The sequence below is a fragment of the Eretmochelys imbricata genome, chromosome 5, assembly GCF_965152235.1.
Source record: "Eretmochelys imbricata isolate rEreImb1 chromosome 5, rEreImb1.hap1, whole genome shotgun sequence".
Lineage (NCBI taxonomy): Eukaryota > Metazoa > Chordata > Testudines > Cheloniidae > Eretmochelys > Eretmochelys imbricata.
In genome coordinates, this window is record NC_135576.1 from 136,157,909 (window position 1) to 136,180,833 (window position 22,925).

The 22,925-nt window shown below is 50.3% G+C and overlaps 2 protein-coding genes across 4 annotated transcripts in view; one reads left to right on the plus strand and one right to left on the minus strand.

Annotated features, from left to right (window-relative positions):
* The window catches only part of LOC144265363 (class I histocompatibility antigen, F10 alpha chain-like), a 37,151-nt gene extending 15,830 nt beyond the window's left edge, over positions 1-21,321 (plus strand). Inside the window, exons 2-8 of one of the 2 annotated variants that reach the window (XM_077818001.1) lie at positions 1,855-2,118; positions 8,634-8,909; positions 10,642-10,917; positions 12,576-12,676; positions 13,090-13,122; positions 19,498-19,539; positions 20,084-21,321. In XM_077818001.1, coding sequence (XP_077674127.1) covers positions 1,971-2,118; positions 8,634-8,909; positions 10,642-10,917; positions 12,576-12,676; positions 13,090-13,116 — 828 coding nt within the window. In that variant the 5' untranslated portion in view covers positions 1,855-1,970 and the 3' untranslated portion in view covers positions 13,117-13,122; positions 19,498-19,539; positions 20,084-21,321. Of the gene's footprint in view, positions 1-1,854; positions 2,119-8,633; positions 8,910-10,641; positions 10,918-12,575; positions 12,677-13,086; positions 13,123-19,497; positions 19,540-20,083 lie in introns of both variants that reach the window. The other variant, XM_077818002.1, reaches the window with a different exon arrangement.
* LOC144265359 (class I histocompatibility antigen, F10 alpha chain-like) overlaps positions 1-22,925 on the minus strand; it is a 594,986-nt gene that overhangs the window by 362,941 nt on the left and 209,120 nt on the right. The window lies entirely within an intron of this gene.

Below are 22,925 nucleotides of genomic sequence, written 5' to 3' on the forward strand. Positions count from 1 at the left end.
GCTGGAACCCACTTCGTCAGATGCATACACGAAAGCTTATGCTCAAATAAATGCATTGGTCTTTAAGGTGCCACAGGACTCCTTGTTTTTTCAATGTGCAGTGGCAATCAAAGAAGCTAACAGAATGTTGGGAACCATTAGGAAAGGGATTAATAAGACAGACAATATCATATAAATCCATGGTACACCCACATCTTGAATACTGCATGCAGATGTAGTCATTCCATCTGAAAAAAGATACATTGGAATTGGAAAAGGTACAGAAAAGGGCAACAAATGCGATTGGGGTATGGGACGGCTGCTACATGAGGAGAGATGAATAAGATTGGAACTTTTCAACTTGGAAAAGAGACGACTAAGGGGGATGTGATCAAAGTCTATAAAATCAAGACTAAGGCTGTTTTTTTTCACGAAGGTCATGGAAGTCATGGAATCTGTGACTTCCAGCTAACTCCCTGACTTCAGCCCACGGCGGCCGGAAGCTGTGGGGTCCCCCTGCCACCTGTAGCAGCTGGGAGTGGCGGGGGGTGGGCTCCGTGGGCTGTTCGGGGACCAACTGCTCCCAGTTGCTGTGGGTGGCAGGGGGACCCCGGACCTCTGCGTGGCCTGCAGTTGCCTAGCCCTGGCAGGTGGTGTGTGGGTCACGCACCTGAGCTCCCCGTTTTGCCATGGATATTTTTAGTAAAAGTCACGGATAGGTCACGGGCTTCTATGAGCTTTTCTTTGTTGCCCGTGACCTGTCCAGGACTTTTACTAAAAATATCCATGACCAAATCATAGTCTTCATCGTGACTGGTATGGAGAAAGTGAATACCGAAGTGTTATTTACCCCTTCACGTCACACAAACACTAAGGGTCACCCCAGGAAATTAATAGGCAGCAGGTGTAAAACAAACAAAAGGAAGTATTTCTTTACATAGTACACAGTCAAGCAGTGGAACTCCTTGCCAGAGGGTGTTGTGAAGGTTGAGACTATAACATGATTCAAAAAAGAACTAGCTAAGTTCATGGAGGATAGGTCCATCAGTGGCTATTAGCCAGGATGGTCTGGGATGGTGTCCCTAGCCTCTGTTTGCCAGAAGCCGGGAACGGGCGATGGGATGGATCACTTGATGATGACCTGTTCTGTTCATTCCCTCTGGGGCACCCGGCATTGGCCACTGTCGGCAGACAGGATACTGGGCTAGATGGACCTTTGGTCTTACCCAGTATGGTCGTTCTTATGTTCTGAATAAATGATAGTAAATTGTGTGCACAGCCGGTGTCCTGGCTCCCACCTGTCCCTTGGACACATCCCGCTGCCCAACTTGCCTTCCCCAGCTTCAGCTCCTGCATCTCCTATCCCCCAGTCCTCCTGCTCCACCCTCTCCCATAACACCGCCTTCCTTTTCCCCACACCGCACTCCAGCCCTGCCCCTCCTCCTGGGCCTCCTTTCCTTTGTCACACTTACCTGTACCCCCAGTGCACTCTCCCTATATGTACTAGTGGCACCTTAGAGACTAACCAATTTATTTGAGTCTCTAAGGTGCCACTAGTGCTCCTTTTCTTTTTGCGAATACAGACTAACACGGCTGCTACTCTAAAATCTCCCTATATGTTCCCCTACTCCTCACACATGCTTCAGCCCCCCTATATCTCCCGACCCCTTCCCCTTCTCACTCCCCCTCCAGCCCTGCCTCCCTTTCTCCTTCTACCCCACGATCTCTTTCTCCCCGGTCAGGCCGTTTTGTGAGCTCTTTCCCAGGTCTGCCTCCCACAGGAGCGCTCCTGAGGGCTGGCGCCGCCTCTTGTGTATTGCCAGGGGCTCCCTGGCAGGGTCTGGTTGGGTCTGACTCCCTCTCCCCCCCGACCAGGCCTGCACTCCAGGCGTGTAACGGACACGGTGGTGTCGGAGCCCGGCCCGGGGCTGCCCTGGTACAAACGTGTTGTGTACGTGGACGATGAGGTCAACTACGTCTACACCAGCGAGATGCAGAAGGTGAAGCCTGGCCCAGTGTGGATGGTGCAGAACAAGGATCTGGAGTTCTGGAATGAGATGACCTGGTGGGGACAGCGCTTCCAGAAATGGTACAACGTGAGTCTGAACACCCTGAGTCAGCTCTACAACCAGAGCGAGGGTGAGTGAAGGACACGACCCAACCTAGGGATGCAGGGACATGGGGTGGGGGGTCACAGGGATGCGTGTTGGGGATGGGGGGAAGGGACAGCCCTCAGGGGCATTTTCTCTCTGGAGTCAGTGTGAATGTGGGGGACAAAGGGACATGGGGCAGGAGAAGGGCTGCAGGATGGAGGGTTCACGCGAAAGACATTTCTTGACACCCTCCAAAGTGGGACTCTCCTACTGTCCCCTCCCCAAACACCCCAGATTTCTGCTACCAGTCCCACTTGCAGCTGCCTCTGCTGCCCTTTGGGGGACACACACCCCCCCCCGCCCCTTGTGTGCGGTTATTTCCCAGGCAGAGGTGCGAAAGCCAGAAGTTCCTATCAGACCCAGCTAGTCTGACCTCCTGGTGACCCAGGCCAGAGAACCCCACCCAGCGATTCCTGCACGGAGGGGTTTGTTCCTCCCAGCTACGACAGTGACACTGGGAGACCCTAGAGCTAGAACAGGGCTCTGAGACATCTTGTCTCAATTCCCAGACACCGAGTGATGGAGAATCCCAATATCGACAGCCCCAAGTGTTCAGACATCGAGAGTCAGGCCCCAAAAATCCTGAGTTTGGTTTAAATGTCATGGGTATTCTGGGAATAATACTGGAGCTTATTTTTATTTGCCCTCTGGTTTGAGCCTTTAGGGGACACATTTCCGGGGTTTTCCCTGCTCCTAGAAGGACTAGAAGTTACTGCTGTAAGAAAAGAGCTGAGACTATCCTCTAATCCCATGAGTCCAGGAACTGGGGATTTAATAAAACCCCCCGCTATCATGAGACGCACAGTAAAGTCACAAGAGCAGGCAGTGCTGCATTCACCCAGCCCTGGGGAGAAGTTGCTCACCGGTGAGCCTCCTTCATTGTTTGCTTTGTCTTATTTCCAGAGTGAGTTTATTGAAGGTCAGATTCCTCTTCGCTCCGCAGAGTGAGGGTCTGACATTGACTTGGGCTGGAGAGTTAGTGAGAAAATCAGCCCCTGCAACGTGCAGAGACTTCCGGGCTTCCGAACCCCAGCACGTGTCCCCCGGGTTGGAGCCCCCAGGGTCAGGCAGGTTCCCCTGCACATTATCGATTAGATGTGTAAAGAGCCGTTCTTCCTGCTCAGTCCCTGATGTGTGGGGCTGTAGCCACCTGGCCAGGGCCCCTGGATTGTGCTGTCTCACTTAGCACGGGGATGATCCATAAGCGTTCAGTGCCAGGCGCTGCTGAACTGTGCCTGGCAGGTGAGGGTCTCCCTGATGTAATTGCTCTGCCCTTCCTGACAGGGGACTGGCGAATGAAAATCCCTGATTTCCCCGTGTCAGTGGTACTGGCCTGTGACATTGGTCCTCACCCAGGAGTGTCCCCAACCCTCCTGGTACCCTCCCGCCCCCAGCACTGAGACAGCAGCAATGAGAACTAATTCCCATCCTGTCCTGGACACCTGGGTTCCTGAGGGCCTTGCCCCAGAACTAAGGGACAGGGCAGACGGTTGCCAAGAGTCTGCCCCCCCGTGCGCCCCCTCTGTAGCTAGTTTAACCCTCTCCTGACTAGTCTCACCCGTTCAGCCTGACCTGCTCATACAGACACTGGCCTCTCCAGTGCTGAGAGAGGGGCTCCACTCACCTGCCCCTAACTGCGCTGGCGAGCTGCTGTTCTGTCCCCGCTGCCCCCTCCCCAACCACTGTCCCGGCTGCCCCCTCCTGCCCTCTTCCCCCCATTTATCCCCTCCTTGCAGTCCTGTGGCTGCCAGCTTGCTCGAGACTGTCCTGAGTCCTGCATCTTGGCCACCAACAGTGTTCCCCTCTCTAGCTGCGTGTGCCCCTAACACGCACATGGGGGAATTTGGGGTCTGGTCCCTCTGAGACCCCATCAGTGCCCCCACTCTGCTCATCCCTGTGGAGTGCAGCACAGAGGAGAAGAGGGATAGGTGGGGAGGTCTGACCCACCCCACTTCTCTCGGGTGCCTGGCTTGGGATCTCTGTGTGTCTGTGACCAGCCGCCCTGCACCTCTCAAGATTCTCAGTGGTTCTTTCCTTGTTGCTCCATCCCTTTACCCCTCCGTTGTTTTCTCACCTTTTGACTTTAGTTGGTGTAAATAGTTAGTTGGACTCGTAGCAGAGTTTCTTCTGCTCCTGAAACTGGGCAAGCCTCGGTCTCCGGGCTTCAAACCCAGGGCCTCCTGCGGCAAGCCCATGCCTTCGAGCGACCTGCACTCTAGCTGTCTAAAGTGCTTGGATGAGACTCCTCTTGCGGATCGCTGTGAGCTCTGCCACCAGTTCAGTCCACATGTGAAAAAGGACAGGGAGGCCAGGCTGAAGTACTGAAGCCAGGATTGAAGCACTCAATCTACCTCAAAGCTTCTCACCTTTCGGGAGCCCAGAAAGAGGTGGCAGATTAGCTCTTCTCACCGCAAATGATCCCTATGCACCGACATAGCAAGGACCATTTTCCAGTGATGGGGTACTCCCCTCGTAGACCTGTTCACAACCAGACAGAACAGGAAATGTCAGCAGTTCTGCTGTCTGCGTGTGTCATAACTGTACAGCTAAGGGTAGCCTAGAATTCCTCCTTACCTGTAAGGGGTTAAGAAGCTCAGATAACCTGGTTGGCACCTGACCAAAAGGACCAATGGGGAAAGAAGATACTTTCAAATCGGGGAGGCTTTGTTTTGGTGTGTTCTCTGGGGAAGCAGAGAAGCACCAGGTCAGAAAACTCCTTCTTGTATAAACCAATCCTGAACCAGTCTCTAATATTACAAAAATAGTAAGTAAAGCCAGGCAAGGCGTGTTAGATTATCTTTTTGTTTTAGCTTGTGGATTTTTGCTTTGCTAGAGTGAGGTTTGTCCCTGTTTTTTTCTCTCTGTGACTTTGAAACTAAAGCTAGAGGGGGTTCCTCTGTGTTTTTGAAGCTTTTGTTATTCTGTAAAGTATTTACCATCCTGATTTTACAGAGGTGATTCTTTTACCTTTTCTTTAAATAAAATTCTTCTTTTAAGAACCTGATTGATTTTTCATTGTTCTTAAGATCCAAGGGTTTGCGTCTGTGTTCACCTGTACCAGTTGGTTAGGATTTTCATTCTCAAGCCTTCCCCAGGAAAGGGGGTGTAGGGCTTGGGGGAATATTTTGGGGGAACAGGATCTCCAAGTGGTCCTTTCCCTGATTCTTTGTCTAAATCACTTGGTGGTGGCAGCATACTGTTCAAGGACAAGGTGGAATTTGTGCCTTGGGAAAGTTTTTAACCTAAGCTGGTAAAAATAAGCTTAGGGGGTCTTTCATGTGGGTCCCCACATCTGTATCCGAGTTCAGAGTAGGGAAGGAACCCTGACAGCGTGTCTGCAACCCGGGCTCGCTCCCGGATGCCTTCTTACTCCCTTGGAGAAAGCACCTGTTCTGCACCTTTCCCCCCCATTCCTTTTGTGCACAAGCTCTTGCTGAAGGTCAAGAGTGAGGGTTATTCACATAGCCTCAGCCTGGCCACGTCGGCACTAGTTTGGCTTATTTCTAGACCTGTCAGTAGTAACTCCAATGCCGCTTCCTCCTCTTCTGGACCTGATCTCGCGAGATCACGGCCAAATGCTCCATCTGCCTGACAGCTCCATGACAGCTGCAGAACTGGTCTGTTTGGAGCAGGTCTGCTAGGTCTTGCTAAGCAGTAGGAAACCATTTCCGGAGCTACTTACTTCTCCAAGTGGAAGCGTTTCCATTTGGTCTACCCAGCAAGGCCTCTCACCGGGGTGCCAGAACCTCCCCATGAGTGGGGAGCCACCGGTGTTGAAACTGTGACTCCGCCTCTTCCCCCTGACACCCCCCCCGGCTCCACCTCTTCTCCTGAGGCTCCGCCCCCTTTCCCCTGCTCTCACCTGCTGCTAAAGTGGCAGGGCCATGGCTCCTCGGTCCCCCTGTTCCGGCACCCCTGCCTCTCACCGGCTGAGTCATCTCTCAGATGAAGCAGATGCTCCAGAACAGTTTGGAAACAGCCAGGTCTAGCGATTCCATCTGTTGAGGTGCGCCTAGCAGCCATCTCATCATTCTACCCCCTGCTGAGTGGTTGGTCAGTTTTTTCACATGAAATGTCCATTCACTTCCTCAAGGGCTTTGAAAGGCTATACCTGCAAATCTGGGAACCAATCCCCCTGGGGGACTTAATCCTGGTCCTGTCAGAGCTCATAGGGCCTCCCTTTGAGCCACTGGCATTATGCCCTCTTGTACCTTTCCTGGAAGGTCGCCTTTCTGGTAGCAATTACCTCAGTCAGGAGGGTCTCGGAGATCAGAGCTCTTATATCAAAACTTCCGTCAACAGTGTTCTTTAACGACAAGGTACAATGTCACCCCCACCCCGTGTTCCTCCCAAAGGCAGTCTTGCAGTTCATAGTAATCAGGCTATTTTCCTGCCCATTTTCTTCCCGAAGCCACACAAGAATAGGGAGGAATGACATCTCCATACTCTGGATGTTAGGCACGCCCTAGTGTCCTATATAGAAAGGACTATATAGAAAGTCGATCCGTAAATCCACGCAGCTCTTTGTAGCAGTAGGAGATAGGATGAAAGGCTCAGAGAATTTCATCCTGGATCACATTGTGCATTCACATGTGGTACGAGGAGGCAGGTGTCCCACCACCTGCCTTCCTGACGGCCTGTTCTGTGAGACCACAAGCTTCCTCAGTGGTGTGCATGGCCCGGGCCCGATCTAGGACATTTGCAGAGCAGTGACCTGGGCATCAGTACGTACTTTTTCTTCCAACTACGCCATCACCCAGCAAGTTAGAGATGCACTGGGTTTGGTTGGGCAGTGTTGTAATCCATGTGTCCATTGAGGGTGGAATGGACACGTGCAAGCAGTTGAAGAAGAAAAAATGGTTACTAATCTTTCTGTAACTGTTCTTCTTTGGGACGTGTTGCACACGTCCATTCCCCGAGCCACCCTCCTACCCCTCTGTTGGAGTTGCTGGTAAGAAGGAACTGAGAAGGTGCGGAGTCAACCGGTCCCCTCACCCTGCGACATGAGCGCATCGTACCAGGGGGCACTAGAGCCGGCCTGAGGGGTATCACTGAGGGGAAAGTTTCCGGGGACTGTGGGCGGGGCCCGCACACCTAGCGCGGAATGGACGTGTGCAGCACAGCTCTGAGAACAGCTGTCACAGGAAGGTTAGTAACTGGGTTTTGTCCAAACCTGGGGCACGGTTCAGGGACGCAGCTCAGTGGGCTCGGCTCTCACCTGTGGCTGTGACACCAAGTGGTATTTTAATCCCTTGGCCGATGTTTTTCCAGAAGTGATTAGTGATTTTTGGGTGTCTGATATTCAGAGGCCGGGTGCTCCCAGTTTCTGATCAGGGCCCTTTAAAAGGTCTCAGTTGGGCACCCAAAATCACTAGTGATTGCTGAAAATCTAGGCATTTACCTCAATGTATCTAATGCAGGGTGGGGGAGGGGTGAAAATATTTTTGCGACCCTGTTTGGGTTATTTTTGTGCCCCCACATTCTGCCCTGTTTGCCAAGCGAGGGCTCTGATCCGTTCCTCACACGTTTCAGTCTTCCTCGTGATCCCCACAGTGATCTCTGTTCACCACAGCCTCCCTCCCTCTCCCCTGAATTCTCCTTCCTGTCCCCATCCGCACCTCCCACCCCCCACTCTCCCTCCCTGTCTCCTGTCAGCCCAGGGGTGGCGGTATTAACTGAGTCTGCTCTTGGTTGTGTGCGAGATGGGGGCCGTTGTTGTGAAGATTCGTCTGGCTGTAGGAAAATGGTGGCCAGCTGAACTAAAGGCTGTCAATGGCCTGATCCTTACGGGGAATCACCTTGAGACAGTGGCCATGTGAAAAAGAGGCCAAGTATCCGAAGTTGGTGCTTTGCCTTTCCTAGATTGAGCTGGGGGCATGGGGAAGATGGGACAGAGAAACAGAGGGACCCTGGGGATTCTGTGAGGTCATGAAACCAGAGCAGAGGTTAGTGTCGGGGACAGACTTCCTGTACCCCCTCCTCACGGGGACATGGCGGTACTGTGAATGGAGGAGGTGGGGGACCAAGGGACCCCGAGGACCTGCAAAATTAATACAACCACAGCAGGAGAGATGGGTACAGACACCCTGAACACTCTCTCTCTCCCTCTCCTCGTGACTACCAGAACTGGGGGGATCCGCAGAGAGCAGAAGAGAGCTGGAGGGGATAGACCCCTGTAATATCTGGAGTACTCTCTTGGGGGTTGTGCCACCCTGCACCCCCTGCAGGGAACATACAAGAACAAGCAGCAATGAGGTACTCCTTGAAGGTTGTGAGCTCTCTGCAGTGTGTGTGTGTGGGGGGGGGGAGCGCCCCCTGCGGGTTTGGGCTCCCTTCTGAAAGGAGCTGGGAGGGTTTAGGACCCCACAGCATAAGTGGGAATCCCATTTCTCAGGGGAGGGAGGGCCCAATAACAAGGGGAGGACCCACTGGGCTGCCTGCAGTGGGAACTGGGTGAGATTTTCAGAGAGAGGCTGCTGCTGACCCTCAGCTGTGTTTCAGGGTTTCACATTATCCAGACAATATTCGGCTGTGATCTCCGGGAAGACAACATCATTCAGGGGTTTTACCAGGATTCGTATGACGGACGAGACTTTCTTACCTTCGATAAGGAGACCATGACTTGGGTAGCAGCAGACATTGGGGCTCAGATCACCAAGAGGAGATGGGAGGCTGAAGTAGTTGACAACCAGAGGTGGAAGCGCTTTATGGAGGAGACATGTATTAACCGGCTAAGGATTGCTCTAGAGTACGGGAAGGAGACTCTGCAGAGGAAAGGTAAGGCACGGGGACAAGCCCCACCCAGGAGGTCACTACTGGTTGCATCTCCATTCCCCAGCCCCAGTTCCAAAATGGAGCAGGAGGGTAGGGGGCCGTTCAGCTAACCTTGCACCAGGGATGGGTGGGGAAACAAATCCTAGCCCCCAGCTCTGCTGAAAAAAGATAAGAAATTGAAAATGTTAAAAGCAGCTCACTGTAGAGGAGCTGTATCTCCAGAGCCACCTGAACAAATAAGCCGAAATTCACACCACAAATTCTACCTCTTCCCCTGGTGTGACGCAGCAGTTATCAAGGCAGTCTGCCTGTGTGTGTGCATTTTAGAGCACTCTGAAAAATAGACTCTGTAGAGAAAGCTCCACTGAACTTTAATTATGGAAGTGCCACCACTTCTTTGGACACCAGCTTCAAACACCATATAACTCTTCCTCATTCACTGTCGCACCATCATATTTGTTGTGTTACCCCCAGCCCCTCTGTTCCACCAATGACGGTAGTTTTGTCCTTGTTGCCTCTTTGTCCAACTTCTCCCACGGTCATCTATGTGCTTCCTTCCATGCCATCCCCTACATGTGGAATTGCCCTCCCCATACTAATGTAGAAGAAGGCTCCCCTTATCCTTGAAGTCTCCCCCTCTCAAGACCTACCTTTGCTGCAACACTTCCTTACTTATTACTTGATTCTTTTATCAATAAGACCTCCGATAATCACACTCAGTCACATTTATTACCAAAGCTTTTTAGTTAAAGATTAATCAGCACAAAAATAGAAGGGAAGAGGTTAAATGCTTTACCACTCCGACTCAGGAGGACAGTTGCAGCATAGTCTGCTTCAAAATGTTAACTCACTATTACCCATGTATGTACCTTCTCTGTTACCTTGGAAACAAATTTCCCAAATCAGTTAGCATCATTATACACCCTAATTTTTCCCTTCCCAAACACTTTGCACTTGCTGTTCAAGGGTACCTGAAATTTGTATCTAGTTTTTTCCAAGAATTATACTAGTTGCTTATTTCACTCTCAAACCTCAGCAGAACATTGTCTTGTCCTTTTGTCATCTTTACAAATGTCAAGAAGAAAAAGCCACACACAGCCGTGTAGTGTGTATTTCAGTGCCACGGGGCTGGGAAACTGATTGTTCAACATGTGTAAATCCTTTTGAAATCCATAATATTGGGGTAAATAGTTTTGGTAACAACCTACAAGAAATTAGCCAATTAATGTTAGCTAGTTTGAGGGGCAGTTTACAACCATGTGTCATTTTTTTGTTTAATGATCCTTTCCATCTCTAATTGGTCAGTTTATCTACTTCATTTTTTGAGCCCTGGCCAGGGCAAGACTCTTCGCTCTTTCATATCCAGAGACTGATAGGAGATGACCACAAACGTAGCGTGTGATTAAGGATTGACATCTGTGACACCTGTATCTGGAGCTTAGTGAGGCCTTTTAAGGTACTCGTGTCACTGTGGCTGGGAGCAGAGGCTTCTGGTTTCCACACTCATAGAATCTGGTCAGGGACCTGGATTCAGGGTTCACCGTTGCTGATGCTGTGAATTGGGCACAGAAATCCTCTAACATGGTGGTTCTCTCTCATCAGAGGGATTCCGTCTCATGGACTTTCATCCTCTCCCCCTGCTGGGGTCTGAAAATTTCATGCTGCAAAGCTCCAGCAAAGGCTGCCTGGATTAGAGCCTGGAAACAACTAACTTCAATTTCTTCTTTTTTCCCAGTGCGCCCAACAGCTAGAGTGAGCGACAGGTCATCTCATGACGGCCTCACCACCCTCTCCTGTAAGGTCAGCGGGTTCTACCCCCGAGACATCACCGTGACCTGGCTGAAAAATGGGGAGAGCAGACAGCAAGAGACCTACTCTGAAGGCATCCTACCCAGTGGGGACGGGACCTACCAGACCTGGGTGACAATGGAGATTGATCCCAAGATCAAAGCCCATTATTCATGCCATGTGGAGCATGAAAGCCTGGTTGAGCCACTCTCTGTCTCCTGGGGTAAGGCGTTTGTGTGTTTGTCTGTTTTTCTAGTGGGAGAGGGGGAATCGATTAAACTCAAACCCTGAAAAATTCTCATTCGGATTTCTAGGCTGAAGCTGGAAGTTCCTCAGGGTCTGTGAGGCCCTGTCCCCTTTGGCCCTGTCCCTCTGCAGTCAAGTTCTTGTGCTAGAGTTGGGACCCACAGTGCCTGGGGCTCATGTCTTCTCTCCAGTTTTCTGCCTCTGGGGCTGTTGGATACATCTCAGCAATACAGTGTCTCCGAAGGGAGAAGATTAGTCATGAGGCATTAATGCTGAAAGAGAGCAGTCTGAGCTCCTGCATAGGCCAGGGCAGGGAATCACACCAGGGACCAAGCTGGTAGCCTGTGGGCAAACTAGAACTGATCCTTCAGAAAGAGATGCCCATTCCAGATGTAAAGTCTCTAAGGGATGAAGAATTTCCACATCCCAAGGGGAGCTCAAATCTGCCCCTTACTTGCAGTCAGAATTTGTCTTGCTTCAGCTTCCAGCCTGTTCTCAACTTCAGCAGGTTTTCAGAAACACGGCTCTGGGGGCCCTTCATCCTTGCCCATGTGGCCAGAGAGAGAGGTTTAGTTTTGGGAGCAGCTTGTTTCTGTGTGCAGTGATGCTGGAAGGGAGGGTATGGCCTTGGAATGGAGCGAGGAGGTAGATTAGAGCCCTGCATCAGGAAGGAGTGTCTTCTAGTTCCCTAGCACAAGAAAGTCTTGGAAGAATTTTTTACCCATGGAGCTGCCTTCCAGCCATGTTTTTTGCTTGTTAATTGGGATATGGAAAAATGCAGCATTTGGAAGTGCAAACAATTTCTGTTAGGGCAGCCTGCACCGGGACTCTCGTCAGCAGATGGTTTCACATCACAATGCTGCTACCATGTCCCCTGCCAATTTTTGTGTCATAAACCACATTTCCTTATTCTCTTAGAAATATTTTTCTTTTTCCTGTTTTATTACTGCCTCTTTCTGACAAGGGGAGAAGCTGATTAGTGAAACTGAATGTGTATGGAGAACTCGGGGTTTAACGGGCTTATATAAACCAAGAACAGTATTAAAATATCTCTGTCTTCTCCTGTTCAATTCCTGCCTCCTCTAGAAACGCGCATTGTGTCTGTAACTCCATTCTTGGGAGGGAAATCCAGAGCTTTGAGGTCAGTTTCCAGTTTGTCATCAGAATCACGCAATGGGATTGTTCCATTATTCATTAAAGTCAGTGTGGTCAAGGGAGGGGTGAGGGGCTGGGAGCCAGGACTCCTGGGTTCAATTCTTGGCTCTTGCACTGACTCGCTGTTTGACCTTCAGCAAGTCTTTCCCCCCTCCAATTTAGGGACGATACTGACATCCATCCTCCCCCACACAGAGGTTTATGAGGATTGGTTAATGTTATAAAAGTCTTCTAGTTTAAGTGCTACATATGTATTATGACTTGAAGGGGTAGAGGCTGTGTCCAGGACTTTGTATGGTGGGGTGCAATGCATGGTAAGTGCATGGTGGCTGCGTGGAGCTCACTGGAAGGGGTGGAGGGTTGCAGGACTCAGCCCTAACCTGGGGAGGTGACTGACTGATCCCTGCAGTGGGATGGAAGGGGGGTTCAGTGCGGGGAGGGGATTTTTCCCCATTGATCATTCTCTCCATTCCATTTCAGAACGAAATAACAATCTGTTTCCCGTTTTGGCTGGCGTTATCACTGCAGTTTTCCTGATTGGTGTTATAATCGGAGTAGTCATCTGGAAAAAGAAACGCCAGGTAAAGAATTGGAATGTGGGAACTCCCTGGACTTGCTGGGCCCTGCACACCCGCCTAAGGACAACAGCAGTACAGGAACCAGTGTCAGTCCGGTGTAACTGCCCCACTGTGGTACTGAGCTAATGACCCCCAATGGGAGCTGCTGGAGAGAGAGACCCAGAAACTGGGTGCAGGTTACAGTTTATATGAGGCTAGATTTTCCAAAGAGCACCCAGTGGGCTGAGTTCTTTGGAAACTCTGTCTCATTGTGTCTTTCCCTCCTGCCGATCATGAGCGCCTCGGACCTTGAGTCCATTACTGAGCGCCAGGGGTCTGTGCTGGGCCAGGGGCCCGGTTTCTAAGGTGCGGACACAGATCGGAGTCGGTTCCTGCCTTGGGAGCTGCATTCACTGAAATTTGCCTTTTCTCTGCAGGGAAGAAGGGAGACGGCTATGCTGTAGCTCAGGGTAAGTGGCAAGAGACCCATCGCCTCTTTTCAAGTGGCCATCCCTGAACAGCGATCAGTGTTTGCTTGTGGATTTTAGCCTAGAGGCTCTGACAGGAGATCCTCGCTCCCACTCATAGGCCTTGTCTGCACTGAGGATTTTAAGGAAATCTCCAACTATTGCTCTAGTACCATAGAATTGTAGGACTGGAAAGAACCTCGAGAGGACATCTAGTCTAGTTCCCTGCACTCAGGGCACAACTGTTTCATCTCTAGACCATCCTTGACAGGTGTTTGTCTAACCTGCTCTTAAAAACTTCCAATGATGGAGATTCCACAACTTCCCTAGGCAATTTGTTCCAGGGCTCAACTGCTCTGGCAGAAAGTTTTTCTTAATGTCCAACGCTTGCCGCAATTTAAGCTCATTGCTTCTTGTCCTGTTCTCAGATGTTGACGAAAACAATTTTTCTCCCTCCTCCTTGTCACAACCTTTTATGCACTTGAAAACTGTTATCACATCTCCCCCTCAGTCTTCTCTTCTGCAGACTAAACAAACCCAATTCTTTCAATCTTCTCTCATAGCTCATGTTTTGTAGACTGTTAATTATTTTAGATGCTCTTCTCTGGACTTCCTCGAATTTGTCCACTATCCTTCCTGAAATATGGTGCCCAGAACTGGACACAATACTCCAGCTAAGGTCTTATCAGCACAGAGTAGAGTGAAAGAATTACTTCTCATGTCTTGCTTTCAACACTCCTACTGATACATCCCAGAAGGATGTTTGCTTTTTTTGCAACAATGTTACACTGTTGACTCATATTTAGCTTGTGATCGATCCACCGTGACCTCTAGATCCCTTTCCTCAGTACTGCTTCCTAGGCAGTCATTTCCCATTTTGTATGTGTGCATCTGATTGTTCCTTCCTAAGTGGAGTACTTTGGATTTGTCCTTATTGAATTTAATCCTATTTACTTCAGACCTTTTCTCCAGTTTGTCCAGATCATTTTGAATTAGAATCCTGTCCTCTAAAGCACTTGCAACCCCTTCCTGCTTAATCACGTCAGCCACAATCACATCAGCCACAATATCAGAGGCTCGGTCACCTGCACATCTACCCATGTGATATATGCCAGCAGTGCCCCTCTGCCATGTACATTGGTCAAACTGGACAGTCTCTATGTAAAAGAATAAATGGACACGAATCAGACGTCAAGAATTATAACATTCATAAACCAGTTGGAGAACACTTCAATCTCGTTGGTCACTCCATTACAGACCTAAAAGTGGCAATTCTTCAACAAAAAAACTTCAAAAACAGACTCCAAGGAGAGACTGCTGAATTGGAATTAATTTGCAAACTGGATACAATTAACTTAGGCTTGAATAGGGACTGGGAGTGGATGGGTCATTACACAAAGCAAAACTATTTCCCCATGTTTATTTCCCCCCACTCCCTCACCCCCCACTGTTCCTCAGATGTTCTTGTCAACTGCTGGAAACGGCCCACCTTGATTATCACTACAAAAGGTCCCCTCCCTCCCCGCTCTCCTGCTGGTAATAGCTCACCTTAAGTGATCACTCTGGTTACAGTGTGTATGGTAACACCCATTGTTTCATGTTCTCTAGGTATATAAATCTCTCCACTGTACTTTCCACTGAATGCATCCGATGAAGTGAGCTGTAGCTCACGAAAGCTGATGCTCAAATAAATTGGTTAGTCTCTAAGGTGCCACAAGTCCTCCTGTTCTTCCTGCTTAGTATCTCCACAAACTTTATCAGTGTACTCTCTATGCCATCATCTAAATCATTGCTGAAGATATGGAATAGAAGTGGACCCAGAACTGATCTCTGTGGGACCCCACTTGTGATGCCCTTCCAGCCTGACTGTGAACCACTGATAACTACTCTCTGGGAGCGGTTTTCCAACCAGTTCTGCACCCACCTTACAGTAGCTCCACCTAGGCTGTATTTCCCTACTTTATGAGACGGCCATGTGAGACCGTAGCCGAAGTCTTAGGCTTCGTCTACATTAGCAACGTAAAAGCGCTGCCATGACACCAGCGTGTAATCGCGGCACCGTCGCTAGGAGAGAGCTCTCCCAGCGCTCTGAAAAAGCCACCCCCACGAGGGGCGTAGCTGAAAGCGCTGGGAGAGCGGCTCCCCGCGCCGGTGCTGTGACCTCACGGGCACTTGAGAGCGCTGAAACTTGCATTGCTCAGGGGCGTGTTTTTTCCCACCCTGAGCAAGGAAATTTCAGCGCTCTAAAGTGCCAATGTAGACAAGGCCATACTAAAGTCTAGAGATACCGTATCTATCGCTTCTCCCCCATCCACAAGGCTTGTTACCCTGTCACAGAAAGCTATCAGGTTGGTGTGACACCATTTGATCTTGACAAATCCATGCCGACTGTTACTTATCACCTCGTTATCTTTTAGGTGTTTGCAAAGTGACTGCTTAATTATTTGCTCCATTTTCTTTCTGGGTACTGAAGTTAATCTGACTGGTCTGTAATTCCCCAGGTTGTCCTTATCCCCTTTTCAAGAGACTAGCACTATGTTTGCCCTCTTACAGTCCTCTGGAATCTCCCCCATCTTCCATGACTTTTCAAAGATAATCGCTAATGGCTCAGATATCTCCTCAGTCAGCTCCTTGAGTATTCTGGGATGTATTTGATCAGGTCCTGGCAACTTGAAGATATCTAACTTGTCTAAATCATGTTTAACTTGTTCATTCCCTATCTTAGCCCCAGATTCTACCTCATTTTAATTGGCATTCACTATGTTAGACGTGCAATCACTTATGAAACTTTTTGGTGAAAACCGAAACAGAAAAGTCATTTAGCACTTCTGCCATTTCCACATTTTCTGTTATTGTCATTCCCTCCTCCTTGAGTAACGGGCCTACCCTGTCCTTGCTTTTAATGTATTTATAGAATGACTTTTTGTTACCCTTTATGTCTCCAGCTAATGTAATCTCTTTTTGTGCCTTGGCCTTTCTAATTTTGTCCCTGCCTGCTTGTGTTTGTTTATAGTTATCCTTTGTAGTTTGACCTAGTTTCCACTTTTTGTAAGAGTCTTGAGTTTCAGATCGTTGAAGATCTCCTGGTTAAGCCTGCGTGGTCTCTTGCCATCCTTCCTGTCTTTCCTATGCAGTGGGATAGGTTACACTTGTGCCCTTGATAATGTCTCCTTGAATACTTTCCAACTCTCTCAAACTGTCTTTCCCTTTAGACTTGCTTCCCATGCAGAGCCTTCCTATCCATTGGACAGTTCAGGGTGGTTGCCCCAGGCCCTGTGCTTTTGGGGGGGGCCGCACGCTTCAGGGGATATGGGGCCTGGGCGGCACGGGGGCTGGCGGCAATGCGACCGGCCTGCTCCACTTTACCCCCGCTTGAGGGGGATGCAAGGCCTGGGTGGTGCGGGGGCTGGCAGCGCCACTGGCCCCCCTTTGCTCTGCCTCGCCAGCTCCGAGCATCGCTCGGGGGGGGGCAGGGGTTGGGGGCAGCAGCGGAATGGGGGCAGGGTCTGCCCTGCGGGGTCTGCAGGGGCAAGAAGAGGCGGGGGGGGGAAGGGGTGGAATGGGGGTGGGAGCAGGAAGGGGCAGGGTTGGGGGGGGCCTGGAGTGGAGGGGGGGTTGTCCCAGGCCCCGCACCCTCTTAGGGACGGCCCTGCTGCCATGCGATCTTACCTACCAACTTCCTGAGTTTGCTAAAGTCTGCCTTCTTGAAAGCCATTGTCTTTATTGTGCTGTTCTCCCTCCTATCATTCCTTGGAATCGTGAACTCTATGATTTCATGAAAAGAAAAGGAGTACTTGTGGCACCTTAGAGACTAACCAATTTATTTGAGCATGAGCTTTCGTGAGCTACACCTTAGTCTCTAAGGTGCCACAAGTACTCCTTTTCTTTTTGCGAATACAGACTAACACGGCTGTTACTCTGAAACCTATGATTTCATGGTCACTTTCACCCAAGCTGCCTTCCACTTTCAAATTCTCAACCAGTTCCTCCCTATTTGTCAAAATCAAATCTAGAACAGCCTCTCACCTAGTAGCTTTCTCCACCTTCTGGAATAAAAATTGTCCCTAATAGATTCCCAGAATTTGTTGGATAATCTGCGCTCTGCGGTATTATTTTCCCAGCAGAGGTCTTCTTCAGTAGTGTAGAGTGCTGCTGACATGTTGTCTAACATTGCTCAGAGGAACTCTGGATGATACAGTGGTTAAAGCCACTTGAACCCCATCTCCTCAATTGCCCCACCTTTGTACAGGTTTGTAGCCAAATCCCCCTTGTTTTATCTGTGATGAATTGCTTGTGGGTACAGGTCTCAATTTTGCTAGTGCAGACAAGGTGATAGGAATGTATACGGTGGTTTTGGGCTGAATTATTATCCCCCTAGAGCTGGGCTGTGTGTGGCTGAGTGTGACCCTGAAGGTGTCTGACCTGCTTTTAATGTTACACTTCTTTTGGCTTACCTGAAAGTTGCTCTCGGTGCTCGTGAGATCTGGGCCTGATCCAAAGCCTGTTGAAGCCAATGGGAGTCTTTCCACTGACTTCAGATCAGCACCACTCTGTCTCCTCGATGACCACGAGTTCAAATCCCCTCCTCAGTTGTCCCCTTTAGGAACAAGACCAAGGCTAACAACTATGGGAGATATTTACACAAATTATGGACTGTCTTGGAGGCCATCTAATGCCTGGCACCAAGAGCTGGTATAAAGTGAACAGATCTGCCGGGCCCTGCTAGGGTGTAGCCGTCCAGCTCTCTCTTTACCCTCTCAGGGGTGCCCCAGGCAGGTAAGTGAGAGGGTTTGAGAAGTGCCAACAAAACCTCCTCAGAGCACCACCCTTCCTCCCACAGCTGGCCCTCAGTCGTGCCTCCCTCCCTCCCTCCTCCTTCTTGTTACTCCAGAACAACAGAAATTCACATTCAGGAACTTTGTTAATGGGGAGTTAAGGTTGCAGGTGCTCAGCCCTGCGCTGGGCTCCCTGTGTCCTGTCAGAATGGGTGTGTAAGCGTGTAGGCGGGTGTGGCTCTCCCTCGGTGTCTGTCTCCGAGGGAGGCCACACCCCTTTGCTGACACGCTCCTGGAACAACAGTCGAAGCAAGGGGGCGGCTGGCCGTCTAAGGCGCTAACCTTCTGGCAGGGTAGATCAGGGAACAGCCTGGGGCTCAGGCAGGGGCTATCGACTTGCTCAGGCCTCCTGGCCTAAGGTGGGGAGGCTGCCAACCCCGGGGTTAGGGTGGCAGGGGAACGTGAGCCCACCCAACTCCACCATGTCCCAGCCCAGGGCTGTAACAACGGCAGAGCGATCTGCCACTGGCTCAGCGGGGATCCAGCCGCAACACACTGACCTCGTGCCAGCCAGCAATGTAGCTGGACAGCAGTCAGCTGCCCCTGGGCTACTTCCTCCCCTCCCCTCCTCCTGGGTGGAGCTGAACCCCGGGTTGTCCTCCGTCTCCCCACAGTGCACACTGCCAGTGGCAATCTCAGCAGCTCCTCAGCGTCGGGCTTCTCGCAGTTCTGCTGTCCCAAGGACACATCCAAGATACCAGGGGTCTTCCAAGGGCTCCAGCAGCGGGCTGGAAGCGTGTGACTTCCTCAGCAACTCCTGCTCAACTGAGCTGCAGGGCTCGCCTCTTATATGTCCAGTTCCCGTCCTGCCCTTCTGCTTCCTGCATGGCAGCCGAGGTCTGGCCCTCCCTTGCTCTCAGCCTCCGAGGGAGGCCATGCCCCTTTCCTACAGAGTGTTTAATTCCCAGAAGTCAAAGATTGGCAAACCAGCATATGCAGAGGTAGAATGATGCTTCTCACACAACTCGAACTCTGCCCCAGTGGGTCTGGGAATAGGAACAGGAAGTAGAACAGCACCATGCCAAACCAAACTTGTCCTTGTCTGTGTGCCCAGCACCACCCCAAATCAGCATGCCTCTTCATACCGTCTACACTGTTTGGTGCAGCGCCATTGATTAAGGCGGGAATTGCTGTTCATTGGGAGGGGGTGAGGGTGACGTCTGAGGTCTGCGTGAGGGACCCCTCTGGGAACAGATGGAAGGGGGCAGAGTTGAGGTTGTTTGGCCTGAGTATCCTTAGCCCAGCATCTCCTACTTTGCCAGCCGTTGAATGTTGAGTGTTCCGGGCTCCCGTTCTGACGAGGCATGAAGAGCACAGAGCAGTGCTGACCCCCTGCAGTGGTGACATTTTTTGCATGGGAATAATGGAAATCCTGGGCAGCTGCCCTGTAGACTGGTCTGTGCACCAACCAGCTCACTGCTAGGGAAGAGTGAGGTGATGACTGTTCCCTTTGGATAGGAGTCCCCGTATCTACTAACTCCGCTGAAACACTGCCCTGTGAGAGATGCTAATATCCTCTCTCTTCTCCTCCTCCTCTGCACAGAAAATGACCAAGGCTCTAGTGGCTCTGACCTATCTGCCAAGGGTAAGTGATGGAGGCTGTAGCCTAGGGGTTCACTGCTCTCACTGAGGCCTCTGGAGAGAGACACCTAGTCCAAGTCATTGGACCCTCTAGCAAACCAGCCCCAAGGAGCGGGACGGGGGGGTTCTGGATCTCTTATTTCCCTTTTATTCACATGGGGGTGCAGGAACAGGTTTGTAGCCAAATCCCCCTTGTTTTATCTGTGATGAATTTAGGTGTGAAAGACTCTAGTGAGAGGGATTTCTCTGTGGCTGCTGACACAGCGTGGGCTGAGCTCAGCTTTTGCAAGGATAACTCCAGCTGCTTCAGAGAACAGTCTCCAGTGAAACTGCAGGGAGGAAGCAGGAGGGACAGAGCCCAGCACTTGGGGCTCCAGGAACCCGGGTCTGTGACCCTGGAGCTACAAGCTTTGTCAGTGGGGTTCGAGATTTTGTCCACTGAACCCTGCAGCCACTAGGGCGACCGTCCCACAGCAGCGTGCACTGTCATTGCAAAACATTCTGGCAGGTTCCCTTTAATAGACGTTGCCTGTGTTTAACTTCTGCAGCTTAACTGAGCCTGTTGGAGTCTGTGCCACAACGTGAGGGGAGCCCAGAGAGGAAGACGGATGAACTCTGCTCTGTCTCCCTGCAAGAACCAGTCAACCCCTCCCTAGCTTTTCTCTGGCACTTGGAGTGTCCTGTGTGGGATTTCCGGCCTCATCTGTCTGCTCACTGAACCACTTTTTGCTTTTCAGATGTCATAGTTTTCTGTAATAATGTTTTATCTGCACAGAATAATTTCCAAAATTTGAATGGATAAAAACTCTGTTAGTCAGAGTTGCGTATTTGCTAGCGTTCAGTGATGCACTCAGTGGTCTGGCTGCGCAGTGCTGTCTGCATACCCTGGACGGTGCGCTAGATCTGTGAGCAGTAACTGCTTGTGTGTCTATGGTGGGGGACGTCTTCCTTTTCTGTAGAATTTCATGATTATAACATGGTCAATGGCCGGGTCTACTCGCAGCTGGCAGCGCTGTTGCTCTCATCAGCTGAGGCATTTTGTTGGACAGGAATAAGTGTCTGTGTTTAGTTTATAAGTGCCTCTAATGTCCTTTTCACCATTGATAGAGCCATAGAAATGCTGGGCTAAAAGGGCCCTCAAGGTCATCAAGTCCAGCCCCAATCTCAGGTAGCACCAAGTTAACCTAGACCATCCCTGACAGATGTTTGTCCAACCTGTTGTTAAAAACTTCCAATGACGGGGATTCCATATCCTCTCTAAGCAACCTGTGTGGTGAAGTGGGACATTTTCCTAATGTTGCGTGTGTATACTGTGTGTGCCTCAGTTTCCCCCATGTGCTGCATGTCTACCCAAGGTGGGAGGGGGGGTGTCTGTTGTTGTAGAGGACCAGGTGTGACCCAGTCTAGCAGCCTGGACCCCAGATCGTGGCCTGGACACTTTGTAACTCAGCGACTGATGACCCGAAGGCCCATCCGAACTTGGAGCCAGCCAGTTATGGGCAGCGGAGAGAACAAAGAGCTGAAGAGAGAGTCACCTGGAAACCTGTTTGCCCGGGAAAGAAGACAAAGATGGAGGCGGGGCCTTGGAGGTGAGATGGGGTGGGCCACAGAAAGGAGGAATCACTTTTGGGCTGGGAACAAAGAGTGGCCTGATTCCACCTAGACAGGGACAGACTCAGATGGACGCCCCTGAGAACGTCTTGTAATCTGCTCCAGACGTACAATAAACCCGTCAGTGGGCCCACAAAAGCTTATGCGCAAATAAATCTGTTAGTCTTTAAGGTGCCACCGGACTCCTCGTTGTTTTTGGGGATACAGACTAACACGGCTACCCCCTGATACTTGTCTCCAAGAAAGATGTAATTTATCTGAAACGTTGAGAAAGTATTTAGAAAAACGTCAAGTAGATGCAACTATTAGCAATAAAAATACTTTCAGGAAACAGGTTTAAGTTTGCGTGCGAGTTTTGTCAAATACGGTTATTGTAGGTGTATCTGCACAGAGAGAGAGAAACAGATTCAAAACTTTTTCAGCCGTTTGTGGTTTATTTACCATAAGTATCAGAGATTGAAAGAAACACTTAGTACACCTGAACTCTTCATCTTTTATGATTCAAGCCTTTCCACTAACAAACACCCACCCACCACCACTCCCAGATCCTTCTCAGCAGCGCTGCTGCCGAGCCAGTTTGCCTCATTCTGTATTTGTGCATTTGGTTTTCCTTCCCTACGTGGCGCACCTCGCATTGATCTTTGTTGAATTTCATTTTGTTGCCTATTGCCCAGTTCTCCAATTTATCCAAATCCCTCTGAATTTTAGCTCTGTCGTCTGAAGTGTTAGCAACCTCCTTCCCCCCACCCCGCAGCTTTGTGTCATCTGCAGCACTGATCAGTCTGCTCTCCGTACATACATCCAGGTCATTAATAACGATGTTAAACACTGGACCCAGAACAGATCCCTGTGGAACCCCACTTAAGACCTCCTCTTTTGCCCTCACCATTTACAGCTCTCTCCTCCCCCTTGGGGTGCAATGACCCTCTACGGGTTAACAGGACCTTTTTCCAGTGAAAGAGCCTTTATCACACGGTGAATATTCTTAAACATGTACATGTATTTATTAGCAATCAACAACTGATCAGCAGACTACTAACACTCACCACTCCCAATAAAGCAGACAGACATCTCCTTATGGCCAGTCAGCGTTGTGTCATCTGGGGCTCTGGCTTCTCCACAGTCTGGTCATGCAAGAGTTAAAAATCCTAGCAGTTCTGGTCTTGAGCCGTATGCCCGAGTTACGTTCCAATGAGCTTGTTTTCTCACCCTCATATAGTTAAAATGAGAATTCTTCTTATAATGCCTTCGCCACTTGTTTTACTCAAATCATGACTATACCCTGCATCAGACCAATCATAACCCCCAATGGGCTAAAACAATTTCTCTAGCAACAGCAAAACCTTCTAATTTCCGCTTATCAGCAAAAGCAGCTTTTAACTAAAACTCTCACGGGCGCTCAGTAAGAACCTTGCAGATACTCCAGGTTAGCGTGTCCATACTCCCTTCTGTTCCAGTGAATCTGTGACGTTCCTGGATCTGTCCCTGTGAGTGATGCTGCAGCTGCACCTGGCACTAGTTGTCCAGTGTGCTCAGGAGCACAGCAGGGGAGCTGCCTCATTCCTTGCCCCGTGGTGGGCTGCATGGACCCACCACAGGCTGGTGAGAGCTGCAGGTGAGAGACAGAGATGGTCTGGAGACCCCTCCCTGACCAGCTTCCGCAGACTGGGCCAAGCCCCTCTGCCTGTCCCATGGAGCCTGCAGGGCTTGCTGGGTTAACGCTAACCTCCTGGGTGAGTCTGTATCACACCACAGTGTAACCGGGCCATGCTGGTGGCT